At 38.5% G+C, this 18,144-nt stretch overlaps 1 protein-coding gene across 3 annotated transcripts in view; it reads left to right on the top strand.

Annotated features, from left to right (window-relative positions):
• The window catches only part of RNF13 (ring finger protein 13), a 163,250-nt gene that overhangs the window by 24,987 nt on the left and 120,119 nt on the right, over positions 1-18,144 (top strand). For all 3 annotated transcript variants that reach the window (XM_007086312.3, XM_007086310.3, XM_042999141.1), the window contains exons 2-3: positions 1,639-1,768; positions 14,709-14,789. In XM_007086312.3, coding sequence (XP_007086374.1) covers positions 1,655-1,768; positions 14,709-14,789 — 195 coding nt within the window. In that variant the 5' untranslated portion in view covers positions 1,639-1,654. The remainder of the gene's footprint in view (positions 1-1,638; positions 1,769-14,708; positions 14,790-18,144) is intronic.

The raw sequence follows: 18,144 nt of genomic DNA, 5'->3' as shown, positions 1-18,144 counted from the left end.
ATTTTTAAAAAAGCTTTATTGACATATAATTAACATACCATAAGATTTACCCATTTAAAGTGAACAGCACACACACACAAAATAAAGTGAACAGCACAGTGATTTTTAGTATATTTATGGAGTTGTGTAACAATCACCATAATCTAATTTTAGAAAATTTTCTTCACCCCTAAAAGAAACCCCATACCCATGGGCAGTCATTCCCCATTCCTAGCTGCCCACCAAGTTCCCTTGGCTCCTACCTGCAGCCCCCCAGGCAATCCCTAATCCACTCTTTGTCTCTGTGGAACAGATCTATACATTTGACATGTTTCCAACTTCATTTCTTCTTTGATCTTAATGGTTTTGTAAGAAGGTAGTTCAAAAATTGTTCAGAGGCATTTCTCTTTCAGTGTGTGTCAAAGAGTCACATTGTTGATACAGAGCCTTATCAACAGTAATCATCATCAAAATTAGTATTACTTGAGTTAGTGGCATTTACTGAAATAATTCATTATTAAGGCCCTTGTCTCTGGGGTGCTCAGTCAGTTGAGCATCTGATTCTTGGTTTCGGCTCAGGTCATGATCTCAGGGTCATGGGATTGAGTCCCTCATGAGGCTCCGTGCTGAGCGCGGAGCCTGCTTAAGATTCTGTCTCTCTGCCTCTCTCTTTCTCTCTCTCTGTCTCAAATAAAAATAAAATAAAAATAAAGGCCCTTGCCTTTGCAAACTTTGTTCTCACCTTTAAAAAAATATGTTATACTGATCGTTGAGGCCTACCAAGAGAATTTTATTCTTATTACTTGGTTATTGTTTAGTCCTTTAATGGTATCTTTTTGCTGCAAGATAGCTAAGGACTCATAGAAAATTGGGTGAAGTTGGAAAAGGTAGCTGCACTATTGCCATTAGGATGTAGAGGGAAAAAGGTACATACATCGTTAGGAGGGACAGAGCAAAGCGTATTTATAATATATGGCTGGTTTTTCTCTTATATTCTCTAAAGTGGGTGCAATATGCAAGAATAAATAAAAAGTTAATTTGCACGTGAAATTATTAGTTATATTTAAAGAATTATAAAAATTTTTTAAAATTGTTGGTGTGCCTGGGTGGCTCGGTCAGTTGAGTGTCTGACTCTTGATTTTGGCTCCAGTCATAGTCTCATGGTTCCTGGGTTTGGGTCCCATGTTGGGCTCTGTGCTTACAGGGTGGAGCCTGCTTGGGATTCTCTCTCTCTCCTTCTTTCTCTGTCCCTCTCCTGCACATTTTTTTTTAATAGACATTAAAAAAATAAAATTGTAAAAATTGTAAAGCAAAGGGATTTTTTTGTGTTTTTTAGTCATTATATTCATTGAAATCTAGTTCCCTTCCTAACTGAATTAGTAGACAAGCCGTACTACATACTGAGAACCATGGAAGGATATTTGTTTAGTGGTTAAAACACAGAACTTAGTTACCATGAGTTATGTGGTTATTGACTAACTTTGGGTGTGTACTTAAATGTCCAAATCTGTCTAAATTCTTATGCTTTTGAAATATGTTTAATTTTAATGTTAACACATTTGTAAGATTTTTTTGGACATCAGGAATTAACATATTAAGTGATTTGTTTTCAGGGACCAAGTACCAGAGCTCATCGTTACTTATTTGCTTATCTTCCAGGTGATTTTACAGCAAGATGCTGCTCTCCATCGGGATGCTCATGCTGTCAGCCACACAAGTCTATACCATTTTGACTGTCCAGCTCTTTGCATTCTTAAACCTACTACCTGTAGAAGCAGACATTTTAGCAGTAAGTACAGTAAGATTTATTCATGTTTAAAAACATCCCTTAAAGAAGAGCTTTTAAGAAGTCCTAAATGGTAAGACGTTTACCTATGAACATACAGGCACGTACACATGGTTTTTACTTGGAAGTGGAGGGCTTTACTCATGTTTTTATTGCTTAGTATCTAACATAAAATCTCACATACAGTAAGTACTTGATAAATGTTGCTCTTGAGAGTGTGTGCATTTTCTTTTTTTTTTTTTTAATTTTTTTTTTTTAACGTTTATTTATTTTTGGGACAGAGAGAGACAGAGCATGAATGGGGGAGGGGCAGAGAGAGAGGGAGACACAGAATCGGAAGCAGGCTCCAGGCTCTGAGCCATCAGCCCAGAGCCTGAGGCGGGGCTCGAACTCACGGACCGCGAGATCGTGACCTGAGCTGAAGTCGGACGCTTAACCGACTGAGCCACCCAGGTGCCCCATAGAGTATGTGCATTTTCAAGAGTGCTCTTGCACACATGAATCTACATGTTGTGTATTTGTATAGAATCTTACTGTTTTTCTTGGTAATTAGTATAGCTCTAATGACTTTGATAACAATATTTTTTTAATTTTTAAATTATTTTTTAGTTTTTAAAAATTAAATGTTTATTTATTTATTTTTGAGATAGGGTGAGAGAATCCCAAGCAGGCTCTACAGTGTGAGTGCAGAGCCCAGCATGGGGCTGAAACTCACAAACTGTGAGATCATGACCTGAGCCAAAATCAAGAGTCCGATGCTTAGCCGACAGAGCCACCCAGGCACCCCTGATAACATCACTTTTTTTAATGTTTATTTATTTTTGAGAGACAGAGCCTGAGTCAGGGAGGGGCAGAGAGAGACAGAGACACGGTATCTGAAGCAGGCTCCAGGCCCCGAGCTGTCAGCACTGAGCCTGATGCGGGGCTTGAACTCAAGGACCATGAAATCATGACCTTAGCCAAAGTTAGATGCTTAACCAACCGAGCCACCCCGGTGCCCCAATATTAAAAAGCATTTTTTTAAATTTTGTTTATTTTTGAGAGAGAGAGACAGACAGACAGAATGTGAGCGAGGGAGGGCAGAGAGAGATGGACACACAATCTGAAGCAGGCTCCAGGCTTTGAGCTGTCAGCACAGAGCCCGACACAGGGCTCGAACTTACGAACCGTGAGTTCATGACCTGAGCCAAAGTCGGACACTTAACTGACTGAGCCACCCAGGCACCCCTTGATATTTTTAAAAATTATATAAGATGCTTATAGGAAATTTCAACCTCAGATTAATATTAATGAGAAGGGAAGCAGAATGATCTGATCTTTGATGGTAGATAGAAAAGTTTTTAGAAAAGAAGATTGCTCTTCAAAACCTTAGTGTTTCTTTCTAGGTTGTTTTACTGTCCTCTGCACTGGGAAGTGTATATATTTCCTGTTTCTCATTTCTTTGAAGCCAGAAAAAGAACTAACTGTGTGTGTATGTATATATGTGTGTCTACACATCTATACTCTAGGTGCTATGCTAAAGATTTATTATTTTAAATTTCTAGGTGCAGGTGATTTGCTTAATGACATTAGGTCACTCTAGAAACAGAAGGGCCAGAATTGTTGCTGACCGAAGCTTGATGTGGTGCTCAGCCATGTTTCTGTATACTGTGGTACTTGTGGAAGTGTTGAGGATCATTGTGGAATTTGGGAGAGCCAGACTGGTTTCTGTATCCCAACTTTTGAAGCATAGCAACTCAAATCCCTATGAGATTTCTCACTGTTACCCTCTTTAGTAAGGAATTGGTTGATTAGATTTTTCTGGAATAGTCTAGATGGAGTAGAAGTGGAACCTTGAAGGACTAGGAGTCCATTGATATGCAAATTTCCCTCTAACTTGGTCCCCAGAGTCCTTGGAATAGTCTTGGGATGACTTTTGAAGTGAAGTAGAAGATTTATGGACTGATAGGGAATGAAGTTCTCCATGTCTGGCTTTTCTCCTTTGATTTCTTTTATATTCTCCCCTCCCCTTCCTCTGTTTTTTGTAATATCTGCCACTCCTTTAACTTCCTTCTTTCCTTTTTACCTGAAGTGGATTGTTATTTTATGGTTTAGCTATGTGATGGGTTAAAGGAGCTTCAGTGGACTGCTCTGGGAACTTAACCAGTTGTGTGATCTTAATCAAATTATTTAGCCACTGTAAGTGCTTCTGTTTCTTTATTTGTAAACTGGTATGTTGTAATGATGATTAGATAAGGTAAACTACTTAGAACAGTATCAGACACACAGTAAATGCTTTATCTTTTTTATCTTCATTATATAATCATTCTCCTCATCCTTCACTCACTTCCTCGAGCAGTATATGAGACGGCCCAAGGTGTTTGCTTTTTTGTTAATGGAGAGACAAAATAAAATATTAGGTATAGAAGAACAATTAGTGCTTGCCAGCAGTATTCCGTGTGTTTCAGGCAGGTAAATGTGAAATGTATGTTGATATCATCTAGGGAAGGAACCATCAGAATGGGACTTAAATCTGGTCATTATGCTGACACCAAAGGATAGAAGGCTGACCATGCAGAAATAGCTGGAGGGGAGTAGATTGTGAAGGCAGTAACTAGTAAAAAAAGGAACTAAATATCAAGGCAGAGGAACTAGATCAGTAACACAAGCATCGAAAGGAAATGAGTCAAGAGCAAGAAAATGTTAGCTTTTCCTTTTACGTGAATAAGAGCATCGTGAAATCTGAGTGGAGATTTAAAGAAGTTGGACATCAGATTGGTCCATTTTGGGCTGGTATTAGTATGCTCCTTTTGAAAAGATAAAATTCAGATGATTTTATTTTTGGCGGTTGAATTCTACCATTTGTTACTTCCCTGACAACAGTATTTTTCCAGCTGGTTAGAGTTCTAAGAGAATATGGAGATGCTACTATAGTGTGTTGCTGACTACTCAGTAAGTCCCCTAGATTGTGAGTACCTGGAAGGCAGAACTGTGTCTTACTATACTTTGTTTCTGGTGCCGAGTGAGAGTAATATGTAGTAGGAATTCAATAAATGTTTGAACTGATTACTAACTTTCCTTGGAGATTTAATTTTTTCATATTTTCTTTTAATAACATTTATTCCTTGGGACTTGATTTTTTAAAGTTTATTTGAGAGAGAGTGGGTGTGCGCTTGTGGGTGGGGAAGGGGGAGAGAGAGAGAGAGAGAGAGAGAGAGAGAGAGAATCCCAAGCAGGCTCTGCACTAACAGGGCAGAGCCTGATGTGGGACTCCCATCTCATGAACCGTGAGATCATGACCTGAGCCAAAATCAGGAGTCAGACACGTAATCGACTGAGCCACCTAGGCACCCTGATACTTTAAATGATTATTATTTCTGCTAGCAATTCATCTTCATCATCTTTTATCATATCTCTCTTCTTTGACCCAAAATGAAATGTGATGTTATGAATTATGTAGGTTTGTGTCTAGAAACATGGAGCTTTAGATTTGGCAGAGGCATTACACTTTAGAGATAACCAGATCGATGTGGACTATTCTCAGGTATATAGGCTACAAGTGACTTGTTAGCTTTGAGCTGTGCCATGATCTTACTGAAAAGTAGTACCTATCTTAATGTGGTTTCAGAGAGTCAAACAAGCCGATTTTGGTTTACTCCCAGTCTGCCTTTTGATTCTGTTGTAGGGATTTATTTGTCAGAGAGAATTTACTTCTTGGTAGGTAGTTGTGAGGGTCAGTGGGCAGAGTAAGAGAGAAGCATCCAGTGGTTAGTGGTCTGAATGTATCAGATTATATAGCATGGTTGTTAAGAGCTCCTGCAACAGATTTGAAAACTGAATTGAAATCCAGTTCTGCCGCTCTGTAGTCGCATGACCTTGGACAAATAGCTTCATATCTCTTAAGTCTCCATTTACTTATGAAATGAGACTGTATGAGACACAGTGTGGGGCACTGAGTTAAGAGCCAGCACTCTGGGACCTGATTGCCTGGGTGAGAATCCTGGTTCTTCTGATTTACTAGAGCAAGTTCTTTTCTTTTGTTTAAATTAAATTTTATTTTATTTTTTTAGAGAGAATGAAAGCATGAGCGGTGGAGAGAATCAGAGGGAGAGAGAGAAAGAATCTAAAGTAGGCTCCACGCTCAGTGACATGCTTGATCCCATGACCCTGGGATCATGCCCCAGCTCAAATCAAGAGTCAGACACTCAACCAACTAAGCCACCCAGGTGTCCCTAGAACAAATTTTTGTTAACATTTTGTGGCCAATCTGTAAAATGAGGATGGTAAAATAGTGGCCTACTTTATAAGGTTTTTTTTTCTTTTTTTTTTTTTTAATGTTTATTTATTTTTGAGACAGAGAGAGACAAAGCATGAATGAGGGAGGGTCAGAGAGAGAGAGGGAGACACAGAATCCGAAGCGGGCCCCAGGCTCTGAGCTGTCAGCACAGAGCCCGACGCGGGGCTTGAACTCACGGACTGTGAGATCATGACCTGAGCCGAAGTTGGCCGCTTAACCGACTAAGCCACCCAGGCGCCCCTATAAAGATTTTTTAAGGATTAAATAAATGAACACCTGTTAGGTGTTTAACATGATCTCCTAAATGCTCAATAATTGTTAACATTTGTAACTTTTTAAATTGAATTAGATCTGTTAAGCCTGCTGTTGAAGGAAAGAATTGGTTAAGGAAAAGATTTTTTTGAAAGAAGTGGATTAAAACTAATATATGGCAGTAACTGGAGATGGAATTCCAGAGAGGAGTAACTTTATTTTCTACTTCAGAAATTTTAACAGTGAGCGTTCTTTTTTTTTTTTTTTTAATGTTTATTCATTTATATTGTGAGAGAGAGGGAGAGAGAGAGAGAAAGAGAGTATGCAAGTGTGCATGCATGCACACAAGGAGGGGAGGGGCAGAGAAAGAGGGAGAGAGAGAATCTGAAGCAGGCTCTGCAGTGTTAGCTCAGAGCCTGACTCGGGCCTTGATCTCATGAACCACAAGATCATGACCTGAGCCGAAATGAAGTGTCAGACACTTAACTGACTGAGCCACACCCAGGCACCCCCACAGTGAGCATTTTTTAATTTCATGAGCAGCAGTCCACCCTCCAATACTAAAGTAAAGCACTTTTGTGCTAAAGATGTTTTTGTTTTGTTCATGATAGAAATATTGTTTTCTTTTTAAACAATGTGAGTATAAGAGGCAGTGTGGGACAATCCTTATTTTGCTGTTAAGGAAAGTCAAATGAATTTCAAAACGGATCTCACTCAGTGACCAAACTTATTCCAAGTCCCATTGTTACAAGTATTGTTGCTCAAGCTAGACATTTTATTTCTGAAATTTTAGCCGAAAGAGTGAAACTCCTTAATAATAGGAAGTGATAAGATAAAAAGCTTACTGCAGTTGTAGATTTTCCTTTCCTGAATTTAAAAGTACATTTTTCAAAACAGTACTACTTGCACACATTTGTGTTTTTTCTTTGGTCTATCTATATTGATGTAGATCAATTTCTTTATTTTACAGTAGTGTCTTTGGTCTTGGAAGAGTTAAGTGACTTTCTCAAGTTCAACACTTAAATCAATTGAAGAGAGGTTTCTTACTTAAGAGATTAAAAGATACATGGTGGTAATGGATATAAAAGCCCTTTGTGACTGTAAAGCGCTTTGTGAACCATAGAGCACTCTGCAAATACGAATTCTTGTTACAGTAGGAAATTACCCTGAAACAGTGTTGGCTTCCAAGTATACTGCCAGGCTGACTATCCCAGCGGTAATGGATAGGTTCAGTGACCAAATACAGTTGTTTGAATCACACATTTTATTGAATTAACTACAAACATACAACGAGAAGTACAGGTAGAAGATGGGTACGTTAAGACCCTCAGGATAAGATTCAAGCGAAATGCGAGAACCACACAGCTCAAATCCTGTATTAACCGTTATTAGCATACCCAGTCTGTCTTTATGCTACGTCAACTTTCTCTGGTGACGGTGTGGTCACCAGGACCTGAGTTGAGGGTGAGCAACGGGAATTGACAGATGGAAGGTGTTCAGATCCAAAATTTGTTTGCTTTATTGAAGAGACTTGAGATATTTACATCTGAACGTAGCTATAACTTGTTCTTACCCACAGAACTGTTTTTCTGCATGTCTCTGGCAGACGACACATTAGGCTAGAATGGGGATCACCAATGACTGATTGAGCAAAGCTCTCAGTCTGCATTTGTGACCTAATCCATGCTTTGTGAACATTTAAAGTTGGCTTGATCTGGGGCGCCTAGGTGGCTCAGTCAGTTTAGCATCTGACTCTGGATTTCGTCTCAGATTATGATCCCAGAGTTGTGTGATCGAACCCTGCATTGGCCTCGGCACTCTGAGCATGGATCCTGCTTCTCTCTCTCTCTCTCTCTCTCTCTCTCTCTCTCTCTCCCCCTCTCTCTCCCCCTCTCTCCCCCTCTCTCTCCCTCTCTCTCCCTCTCTCTCTCCCCCTCTCTCTCCCTCTCTCTCCCTCCCTCCCTCTCCTTCTCTCCCTCCCTCTCCCTCTCCCCCCCCTCCTCTGCCTCCTCGCCTGCTTGCGAGTGTGTGCACGCTCTCTCAATAAATAAATAAATAAATAAATTCACAATAAAGTTTTGCTTGATCCTTTCGCACTGTCCTTTGCTGTCTATACATAACAATCTCACTTTGTTCCATCTTTTTTACCTATATTCAAAACAATGTGTTCTGTTTTTTTTTTTTTTTCTATTTTTGGCCTACTGTTTACAGAAAGCTGTCTTAACTTCTAATACATCAGGTAAGCATTGCCTGTGTTTCAAAAGTTACTTGTTTACTATCTTTGCCTAGTTTCATCTATCTTCCTTGTTTCTCTGGTTTTCTCTATAGCAGATTAAACATTCTTAAATAACACAACAAACTCATTTAACAATCATCATTACTATTATCTTCTACAATTATAGAGAAACCTTGCTTTGTTTTTCTCTGTTGTGGTAGAGAACTAATAAATATTGTAGTGTAGGAACCTATACCTGTAAGGGTAGGCAAATATTTTTTTTTATTGTCAAATTAGCTAACATATAGTGTAGTCTTGGCTTCAGGAGTAGATTCCCATGATTCATCACTTACGTACAGCACCCAGTGCTCATCCCGACAAGTGCCCTCCTCAATGCCCAAAACCCATTTTTCTAGTCCCCCAACCCCCCACCCCCATCAATCCTTAGTTCTCTGTATTTAAAAGTCTCTTATAGTTTGCCTCCCTCTCTGTTTGTGTCTTACTTTTTCTTCCCTTCCCCTATGGTCTTCTGTTAAGTTTCTCAAATTCCACATATGAGTGAAAACGTGGATCTTTTACAGATCTTTTACCTCTTTGATTAGGTTTATTCCTAAGTATTTTATGGTTCTTGGTACAACTGTAAAAGGGGTCGATTCCTTGATATCTTTTTCTGTTGTTTCATTCTTGGTGTAAAGAAATACAACCGATTTCTGTATATTGATTTTATATCCTATGACTTTGCTGAATTCATGTATCAGTTCTAACAGTTTTTTTGGTGGAGTCTTGGGTTTTCCATGTAGAGTATCATGTCATCTGCGAAGAGTAAAAGTTTGACTTCTTTGCCAATTTGGATGCCTTTTATTTCATTTTACTGTCTGATTGCTGAGGTGGGACTTCCAACACTATTAAACAGCAGTGGTGAGAGTGGACATCCCTGTCGTGTTCTTGATCTAAGGGGGTAGCTCTCAGTTTTTCCCCGTTGAGGATGATATTAGCTATGGGCCTTTCATATATGGCTTTTATGATGTTAAGGTATGTTCCTTCTATCCTGACTTTCTTGAGGGTTTTTGTTAAGAAAGGATGCTGTATTTTGTCAAATGCTTTTTCTACATATATTGACGGGATCATGTGGTTCTTGTCCTTTCTTGTATTAATGTGATGTATCATGTTGATTGATATGTGAGTACTGAACCAGCCCCACAGCCCAGGAATGAATCCCACTTGATTGTGATGAATAATTCTTTTAATACACTGTTGAATTTGATTTGCTAGTATCTTGTTGAGAATTTTTGCATCTATGTTTGTCAGGGATATTGGCCTGTAATTCTGTTTTTTAGTGGGGTCTTTGTCTGGTTTGGGAATCAAGGTAATGCTGGCTTCATAGAATGTGTCTGGAAGCTTTCCTTCCATTTCTATTTTTTGCAAAAGCTTGAGAAGAATATGTATTAACTCTGCTTTAAATTTCTGGTAGAATTCCCCTGGGAAGCCATCTGGCCCAGGACTCTTATTTGTTGGGAGATTTTTGATAAGCAATTCAATTTCTTCACTGGTTATGCATTTGTTCAAATTTACTATTTATTCCCTTTTGAGTTTTGGTAGGGTATGGGTGTCTAGGAATTTGTCCATTTCTTCCAGATTGTCCAGTTTGTTGGCATATAATTTTTCGTAGTATTCTGTAATAATTGTATTTCTGTGGTGTTGGTTGTGATCTCTTCTTTTTCATTCATGATTTTATCTGTTTTGGTCCTCTGTCTCCTTTTTGAGAAGTCTGGCGAGGGGGTTATCAATTTTGTTTATTCTTTCAGAAAACCAGCTCTTAGATTCATTGATCTGTTCTCCTGGGTTGTTGTTGTTGTTTTTTGTTTTTTTTTTTTTGTTTGTTTTTGATTCTATATTGTTTATTTCTGCTCTAATCTTTATTATTTCTCTTCTTCTGCTGGCTTTGGGCTTTCTTTGCTGTTGGCTTTCTAGTTTCTTTAGATTTGAGGTTAGGTTATGTATTTGGGACCTTTCTTGCTTCTTGAGATAGGCCTGAATTGCAATATATTTTCCTCTTAGGACTGCCTTTGCTGCATCCCAAAGGATTTGGACTGTCGTGTTTTCATTTTCATTTGCTTCCATATATTTTTAAATTTCTTCTTTAATTTCCTGGTTGACCCATTTATTCTTTAGTAGGATGTTCTTTAACCTCCCTATATATGGGAGCTTTCCAAATTTTTTCTTGTGGTTTATTTCAAGTTTCATAGCGTTGTGATCTGAAAATACGCATGGTATGATCTCAGTCCTTTTTTATTTGTTGAGGGCTGTTTTGTGACCCAGTATGTGGTCTCTTTTGGAGAATGTTCCATGTGCATTCAAGAAGAATGTGTGTTCTGTTTTGTATAAAGAATTCTGAATGTATCTGTTAAGTCCATCTGGTCCAAAGTATCATTCAGAGCTGTTGTTTCCTTATTGATTTTCTGCCTAAATGATCTGTCCATTATTGTAAGTGAAATATTAAAGTCCCCTATAATAATGATATTATTATCTATATACTTATTTATGTTTGTGATTAACTGATTTATATATTTGGTTGCTCTCGCATTGTGGGTATGAACATTTACAATCGTTAGCTCTTCTTGATGGATAGATCCCTTAATTATGATATAATGCCCTTCTTCATCTCTTTTTACAGTCTTTGTCATAAAATGTAGTTTGTTTGACATAAGTATGGCTACTCTGGCTTTCTTTCACCATCCAATAGCATGATAGATGGTTCTCCATCCCCTCACTTTCAATCTGCAGGTGTCCTCAGGTGTAAAATACGTCTCTTGTAGTCTTGTAGGCAGCATATAGATGAATCTTATTTTTTGTTTTTGTTTTTGTTTTTTTAATCCATTCTGAAACCCTGTGTCTTTTGACTGGGTCATTTATTTATTCCATCTACATTCAAGTGATTATTGAAAGATATGAATTTAGTGTCATTGTGTTATCTATAGGTTTTGTGCATATGGTGATGTCTCTGGCCCTTTTTTAGTTTTTGCTGCTTTACACTCACAGAGTCCCCCTTAGGATTTCCTGCAGGGCTGGTTCAGTGGTCATGAACTCCTTCAGTTTTTGTTTGTCTGGGAAAGGCTTTATCTCTCCTATTCTGAATGACAGCTTTGCTGGATAAAGGATTCTTGGCTGCATATTTCTCCTCTTCAGCACTTTGAATATTTCCTGCCACTCCCTTCTGGCTTGCCAAGTTTCAGTGGACATCTCTGCTACTACCCTTATGTGTCTACCTTGTAGGTTAAGGCCTGTCTGTCCCTAGCTGCTTTCAGAATTCTCTTTGTATTTTGTCAGTTTCACTCTGCTATGTCATGGTTTGACATGTTTTTGTTGATTTTGAAGGAAGTTCTCTGTGCCTCTTGGACTTAGATGCCTGTTTCCTTTCCCAGATTAGGGAATTTCTCAGTTGTAATTTGTTCAGATAAACCTTCTGCCCCTTTGTCTCTCTCTTTTTCTGGAACTCCTATGATGAGGATATTACTTTGTTTCATTGAATCACTTAGAGCTCTAATTCTCCCTTCATGGTCTAGTAATTTCCTTTCCCTCTTTTTTTCAGCTTCATCATTTTCTAGAATTTTATCTTCTATTTCACCTATTCTCTCCTCTGCTTCTTCCATCCTTGTTGTTACTGCATCTAGTTTATTTGCATCTCATTTACAGCATTTCTTAATTCATCATGACTATTAGGTCTTTGATCTCTGCAGCAATAGATTCTAAGCTGTCCTGTATGCTTTTTTCAAGCCCAGCTAACTATTAGTCTTATGACTGTTATTCTAAATTCTTGTTCAGATATATTGTTTATATCTGTTTTGAGCAATTCTCTGGCTGTCATTTCTTCCTGAAATTTCTTTTGAGGAGAATTCTTCTGGTTCATCATTTTGTCGTTTACATTTTGATAGCTTGTTGTATGACCTGCACCTGCGAATACTACTATATTAAAAAGAAGTCATACCCTGTCCAGGGCCTGGCACTTCGGGTAGCCCTCTGTTGTTGTGTATTTGGCTGCTCTATCCCACTGCTCTTAGTAGTGGATCATTTGGACCTTCTACCAGGTGTGCTTTGATTTGTTCATTGAAGTAACCTTGAAAAAAAGGAAAGGTTGGGGGGGGGGGTTGGTGAACCTTATCCCAAACAAAGAGGAAAATGAAAGGGGTGGGTTAAAAAAAAAAAAAAAAAAAAAAAGACCAGGCAGAGAATCAAAGAAACTAACTATAAGGCTTAATCCAGAGAGAGAGGAAAATAAAGAAGGAGATACAGAAAAGGTGTAAAGAGAGTAGAGTAAAACTGCTTGATTAAACAACAACAACAACAACAAACCAGAACAGAGAAAGAAGAAAGAATGAAAGAAAGAAATATGTATAATAAGAATTGACCAAAAATCAAATCAGAAACTATGAGCCTGATTCCAAAGGGGGAAAAAAAAAGAGGGTAGAAAGAAAAAGAAGGGAAAAAAGAAGAGAAGGAAAGAAAAGAGGAAAAAGAAGACCAGAACACATAAAACAGCAGGACAGTTGTCTGTTGGTGCCTGGGACTGGTGGCTGTGCTGATCTGGAGGAGAGGCAGTCTGGTTCACTCGGTGTCAGTCCTGCTCAAGTAGATAAGCTGTTGCCTGGCATGGAGGGGCGGGGTTTGGTGTAAGCGGTCCCACCTTCACAGGGGGTGGCTGTCCTGTTCTCTGAGGCCCCACTGTGTTGGTGATGGGGAGAAAAATGGCGACACCCCAGTCTCTCATCCCTGCACTGGGTATCTCAAACCACGCTGTTCAGGCAGTGCCCACAGAGCAGTGTCAGCAGTCAGCTTGCCCTGCACCACAGTCCCCCCATGTCTCCTAGGCACTCTGCCAGGATTCAAAACCGGATGTTTTAAAGGATCCCACTCTGTGCAAACCTGGTTCTGGGGTAGTGCCACTCTGCCCAGTCAACAAAGGGCCTCTGGCTGGCACCTGCAGGGTTGTTGTCCTTGGAGGGGCAACATATCCTCCTCCCACAGTACTCGAGGAAGGGGACTGTTCTCTCCCAGTGCCCCCTGAGATCCTACCATGCCTGGGGCTGGCTCCCCTCCTCCCCCGGTGCCCACATATGGCAGTGGCTCCAGTCCAGAGAAAGCCCCACACTTTTGAAAATTCCAGTCTTCAGCTCCTAAGACTGTTTATGAAGTGCAAACTGGCACTCTCCCTATTTCTTGTTCCCTGATCTGTGGTCTGGAGAGGGACTTCCAATACCGGACTTCCACAGCCTCTTTTTCTTTCCTTTTGTCTCTCCACAGAAGGGTTTCCCCCACTCTGTGTCTATGCCACCGTTTTATCTCCCCCAATTCACATACATGCATCTCAGTTCTGCTAAGCTGTGTCCCTCCACCTGTGGAGGTTTTTGTGTCCCTTTGCAAGCTGATTTCGTGGGTGCTCCAAGTGTTCTGACTTCAAAACAGCAGTGTTTGAGGGATGAGGGAAATCCAGGTCCCTATACTTCTCTGCCATTCTAACTCCTCCGAAATGATAATTTCTTAAAAATGATTTGATGCTTCTTTTTTCTCTGGGGAAAAGGCATCTTTCGTAAGCTAGAGCCAGATATCCTGTATATCTCTTCTATTAAATGAGACCCTTTAGAGAAAGTCAGATGGAACTCTTGCAGGAAAATAATCTGTTTAGAAAATTCCTTGCTGGGAGTGGGGGCTCCTGGGTAGCTCAGTCAGTTGAGTGTCTGACTTTGGCTCAGGTCATGATCTCATGGTTTGTGAGTTCAAACCCCACATCGGGCTCTGCTGTCAGGGGAAAGACAGCTTCAGATCCTCTGTCCTCCTCTGTCTCTGCATCTCCTTCACTCCTGCTCTCTCTGTCAAAAATAAATAAACATTAAAAAAAGAAATAAAGAAAATTCCTTGCTAGGAAATTGTGGGAAAAACTCAGGAGGTAGTGAGTGGTTTAATGTTATAGAATTGCTGCTGTTTAATAATTATGTGAAATTAGAATCTAATTTATGCAGTTGTATATGTAGTAAATTGTATATATTCCTTGCTATTTTAGTGAATGTATGTTTACAAAATTGATTTAATTGTGTTAAGCTGCGTTAGTGGATCAAATTGTGGAAATGACAACTTAAATAACCTTTTTGTTTTTAGTGTTATGTGTAACTTGGTTGTAACTTGATTGTTTTTAATTTTATATTTAGTATAATTTTGAAAATGCATCTCAGACATTTGATGACCTTCCAGCAAGATTTGGTTATAGACTTCCAGCTGAAGGTTTAAAGGTAAGAAAATAGTAATATATGGTAAAAGCACAAGGTATTTAGTAAGGTGATTTTTGTTGCTCATTATTTGTTTACAGAATGAAAATATTCTTACTATTATCATAAAACCCATACATATTCATTGTAAAGTTTCAGAGTATTCACTTTTTTGGATAATTTAATCATTCTGAACTAGCCACTGTTAACATTTTGGTATGTATTTCTAAACTGTTTTCTAAGATATATGCCCAGTGTGGGTGGGTGTGTGTGTTTATAGATATAAGTGTGTGTATATATTTGTGTAAGTGTTTGCTTATATAATGAATCTGTATTTAACATTGATAGAAACATGCTACTTGGTTTCCAGGCTTTTTGACTTAATTTGCTATCTAGAACATCATTTCATGGTATTAGAGAAGGATCTATGTTTTTATTTGCAGTGGCTAGAAGGTTTTGCATTATCAGGAAATACTATGAATTTTTGAACATTTATTTGTTTAATTTTTCATGTGGATTTTTAAGTTGTCCAGTTTTTGCTATTATAAACAGTGCTATAGTGAATGCCTTCATTTTTTTGTATTTGTCTATTTATTTGCATAAGATACATTTCCAAATGTAGAATTGCTTTGTTATGGAACACATTTAAAATTTTATTGTATATTCCAGATTGCCTTTTGAAAGTTTGGGACAGTTTAGAATCCCACCAATAGTGTTTGATACTGTGTTTTATCCCCATACCCTCTTCAATACTAAATATTACCAAATTTTAGTTAATTGACAAAAAAATCTAATGAGATTGAACATATTAATGTCTTTTGCCCTGTGTGTGTGTGTGTGTGTGTGTGTGTGTGTGTGTGTGTGGTGTATGTACGCGTGTGTGTGTGTGAATGCGTGCATGTGAATAAGAGAGTGAATTCCCTGTTAATGCTCTTTGCCCATTTTTAAACTAAAATGTCTATCCTTACTGGGGCGCCTGGATGGCTCAGCTGGTTAAGCATCTGACTCTTGATTTCGGATCAGATCATGATCTCATAGTTGTGAGACTGAGCCCTGCATCAGACGGCGCTGACAGCACTATGGAGCCTGCTTGGGATTCTCTTTCTCTCTCTGCCCCTTCCCCCTTTCTCTCTTTCTCTCTCAAAACAAACAAACAAAATGTCTATTCTTACTGATTTCTAAGAATTCTTTATATACTGGAAATATTAATCTATTATTTGCTATATGTGTTTTAGGTCATTTTTTCTGGTTTGTCTTTCATCTTTTAACTTTAAGGTTTCAGTAGTTTTGTTTATGTAGTTAAAAATTGCTATGCTTTCCTTCTACCTTTGGGGTTATGGTTAGAAAGTCCTTCCCCATTACAAGATAATATGAGGCTTTTATGTTATATAAGTTAGAATACATGAAATTGTGTATATATGTACCACAGAATGTTTTCAGGTTGTTCTCTCTTAAAATTCCACTTTTAAGTACCATAAAACTATTATTGTCATTTAGGATGACAGACACCTTTAGGAGGGGCATATTAGTTTTTAGTTTTTTGAAGATTTTAAGTTATTAAAACAAACTCCCAGCATTGTAGGACTATTTCTTACTGTAAAAATATTTAAACAGAAAAGAAGTATATTGAGGAAAAAGGAAAAGCCTGCCATCACCCCTTCCTCATCTATACATATCAATCCCATTTCCCTCTTCAGTGTTAACATCAGGGTGTTATGTGATCTTACAGACCTTCAGATCTTTTTCTGAATATGTGGTGCTTTTTAGTTCAAAATTTATGAACTCAAGAAGTTCTTAAGTGATGACCATTTGTGTATATGAAAGGTTTCTTAATTTTTATAATGGAATCAACTCTAGCTAAAGACGTCCAGAGTATCATATCCTGGAGAAGCAGTTTCCAAATTGTCAGGAACAAAACACAGAACCTCCTTGTAAAAATGGCTTGATAAAGGATTGATGCAGCCACTGACCCCCAAAGCACATCACCTTTTCTCCCATCAGTATGCCTCTGTGGTCTTACTTCAAAACATCCTGCCTCCACTGCCATGCCACCCAAGCTAAAGAAATATCCTTTGCCAGGCTCTTTCTCAAATCTTACACCTTGATTGTTCTATTTGCCTGTAGGCCACATAGTTACTAGCCATGTACTTTAAGTGAAATACTAGCTATGATGGATGCTGGGTAATACGGTTTATAGTTTTTGTTATTGTTTTTATTTTTGTTGTTTTAGTCTACTTTGGGAAGGTAGAATTCATCGTATGGAGAAAGTGGTTTCAGAAAATTTGGGGCACTATGAATGACAGATCTCCACTACAGTGTTAACTCTGAAATTTGATTTCCCCACCTCCCCACACTTAGCATTTGATGTCTAAGAGATTTTTTCACAGCTTTACCTATAGATCTAGCATGTTCCTAGTAAGCACTGCATGGTATTCTGTAATATGAAGGACCATAATTTATTAGCCATTTCCCATGGACAGATATTTTGGTTTCTTATCCAAAATTAAATTATTTCTCTAGGATAGAGGTTTAGAAGTATAATTGAGGAGTCCCTGGGTGTGTTCATCTGAAATTTTCATAGATAAAATAAATTTCGTTTCCAAAAGGCTGTACTAATTTATTCTTATTAACACTGCATGAGAATACTCAATTTTTTAAAAGTTTATTTATTTATTTTGAGAGAGAGAGAGAGAATGTGCCTGTGGTGGTGGCCAGGCGGGGAGGAGGGGCAGAGAGAGAGGAGAGAGAGAATCCCAAGCAGGGCTTTGCGCTGTCGCTTCAGAGCCTGACTAAGGGCCTTGATCTCACAAACCGTGAGATCATGACCTGAGCCAAAACCAAGAGTTGGATGCGTAACCAACTGAGCCACCCAAGTGCCCCAGAGAATATCCATTTTTCTAAACCCTTTTGCACACTGGATATTACCAGTCTTTTTAACCTTTCCAATCTGATGGGCAAAAAGTATTATTTTGTTGTAATTTGCATTTCTCTGCTTACCAATGATTTTGAGCTGGCATCCTTTCTTTCATTCAGCCTAAGGAGTCGGGCGATCCTTTCACTGAAGAGTCTTTCTTCTTAGTAAGCTTGTTTAAAGAGTTCCATTAACTCCTGATAACCATAGTCTTTTTGGTGCTCCTCTATTACTCTGCTATTGTAAATTCAGTTTACATTTAAAAGATACTTTGACAAAATTGTATATTCACTGTCAAAGAAAGAGTAGTGTTAAATATCTGCCTACTTTTTGCATTGTGACAATATAGGGCAAGCCCAGGAAGTGGCAATAAAGAGAATGTTCTAACAAATTGTTGGATCATTATGGACATCTTTTATATTTGCATGGCTGGCTTGACATTGCTCAGAATCAGAATTAACAAATGAT

The sequence above is a fragment of the Panthera tigris genome, chromosome C2, assembly GCF_018350195.1.
Source record: "Panthera tigris isolate Pti1 chromosome C2, P.tigris_Pti1_mat1.1, whole genome shotgun sequence".
Taxonomy (NCBI): Eukaryota; Metazoa; Chordata; class Mammalia; order Carnivora; family Felidae; genus Panthera; species Panthera tigris.
Note: the sequence above shows the minus strand (reverse complement) of the source record. Positions and strands in the feature narration are given on the sequence as shown.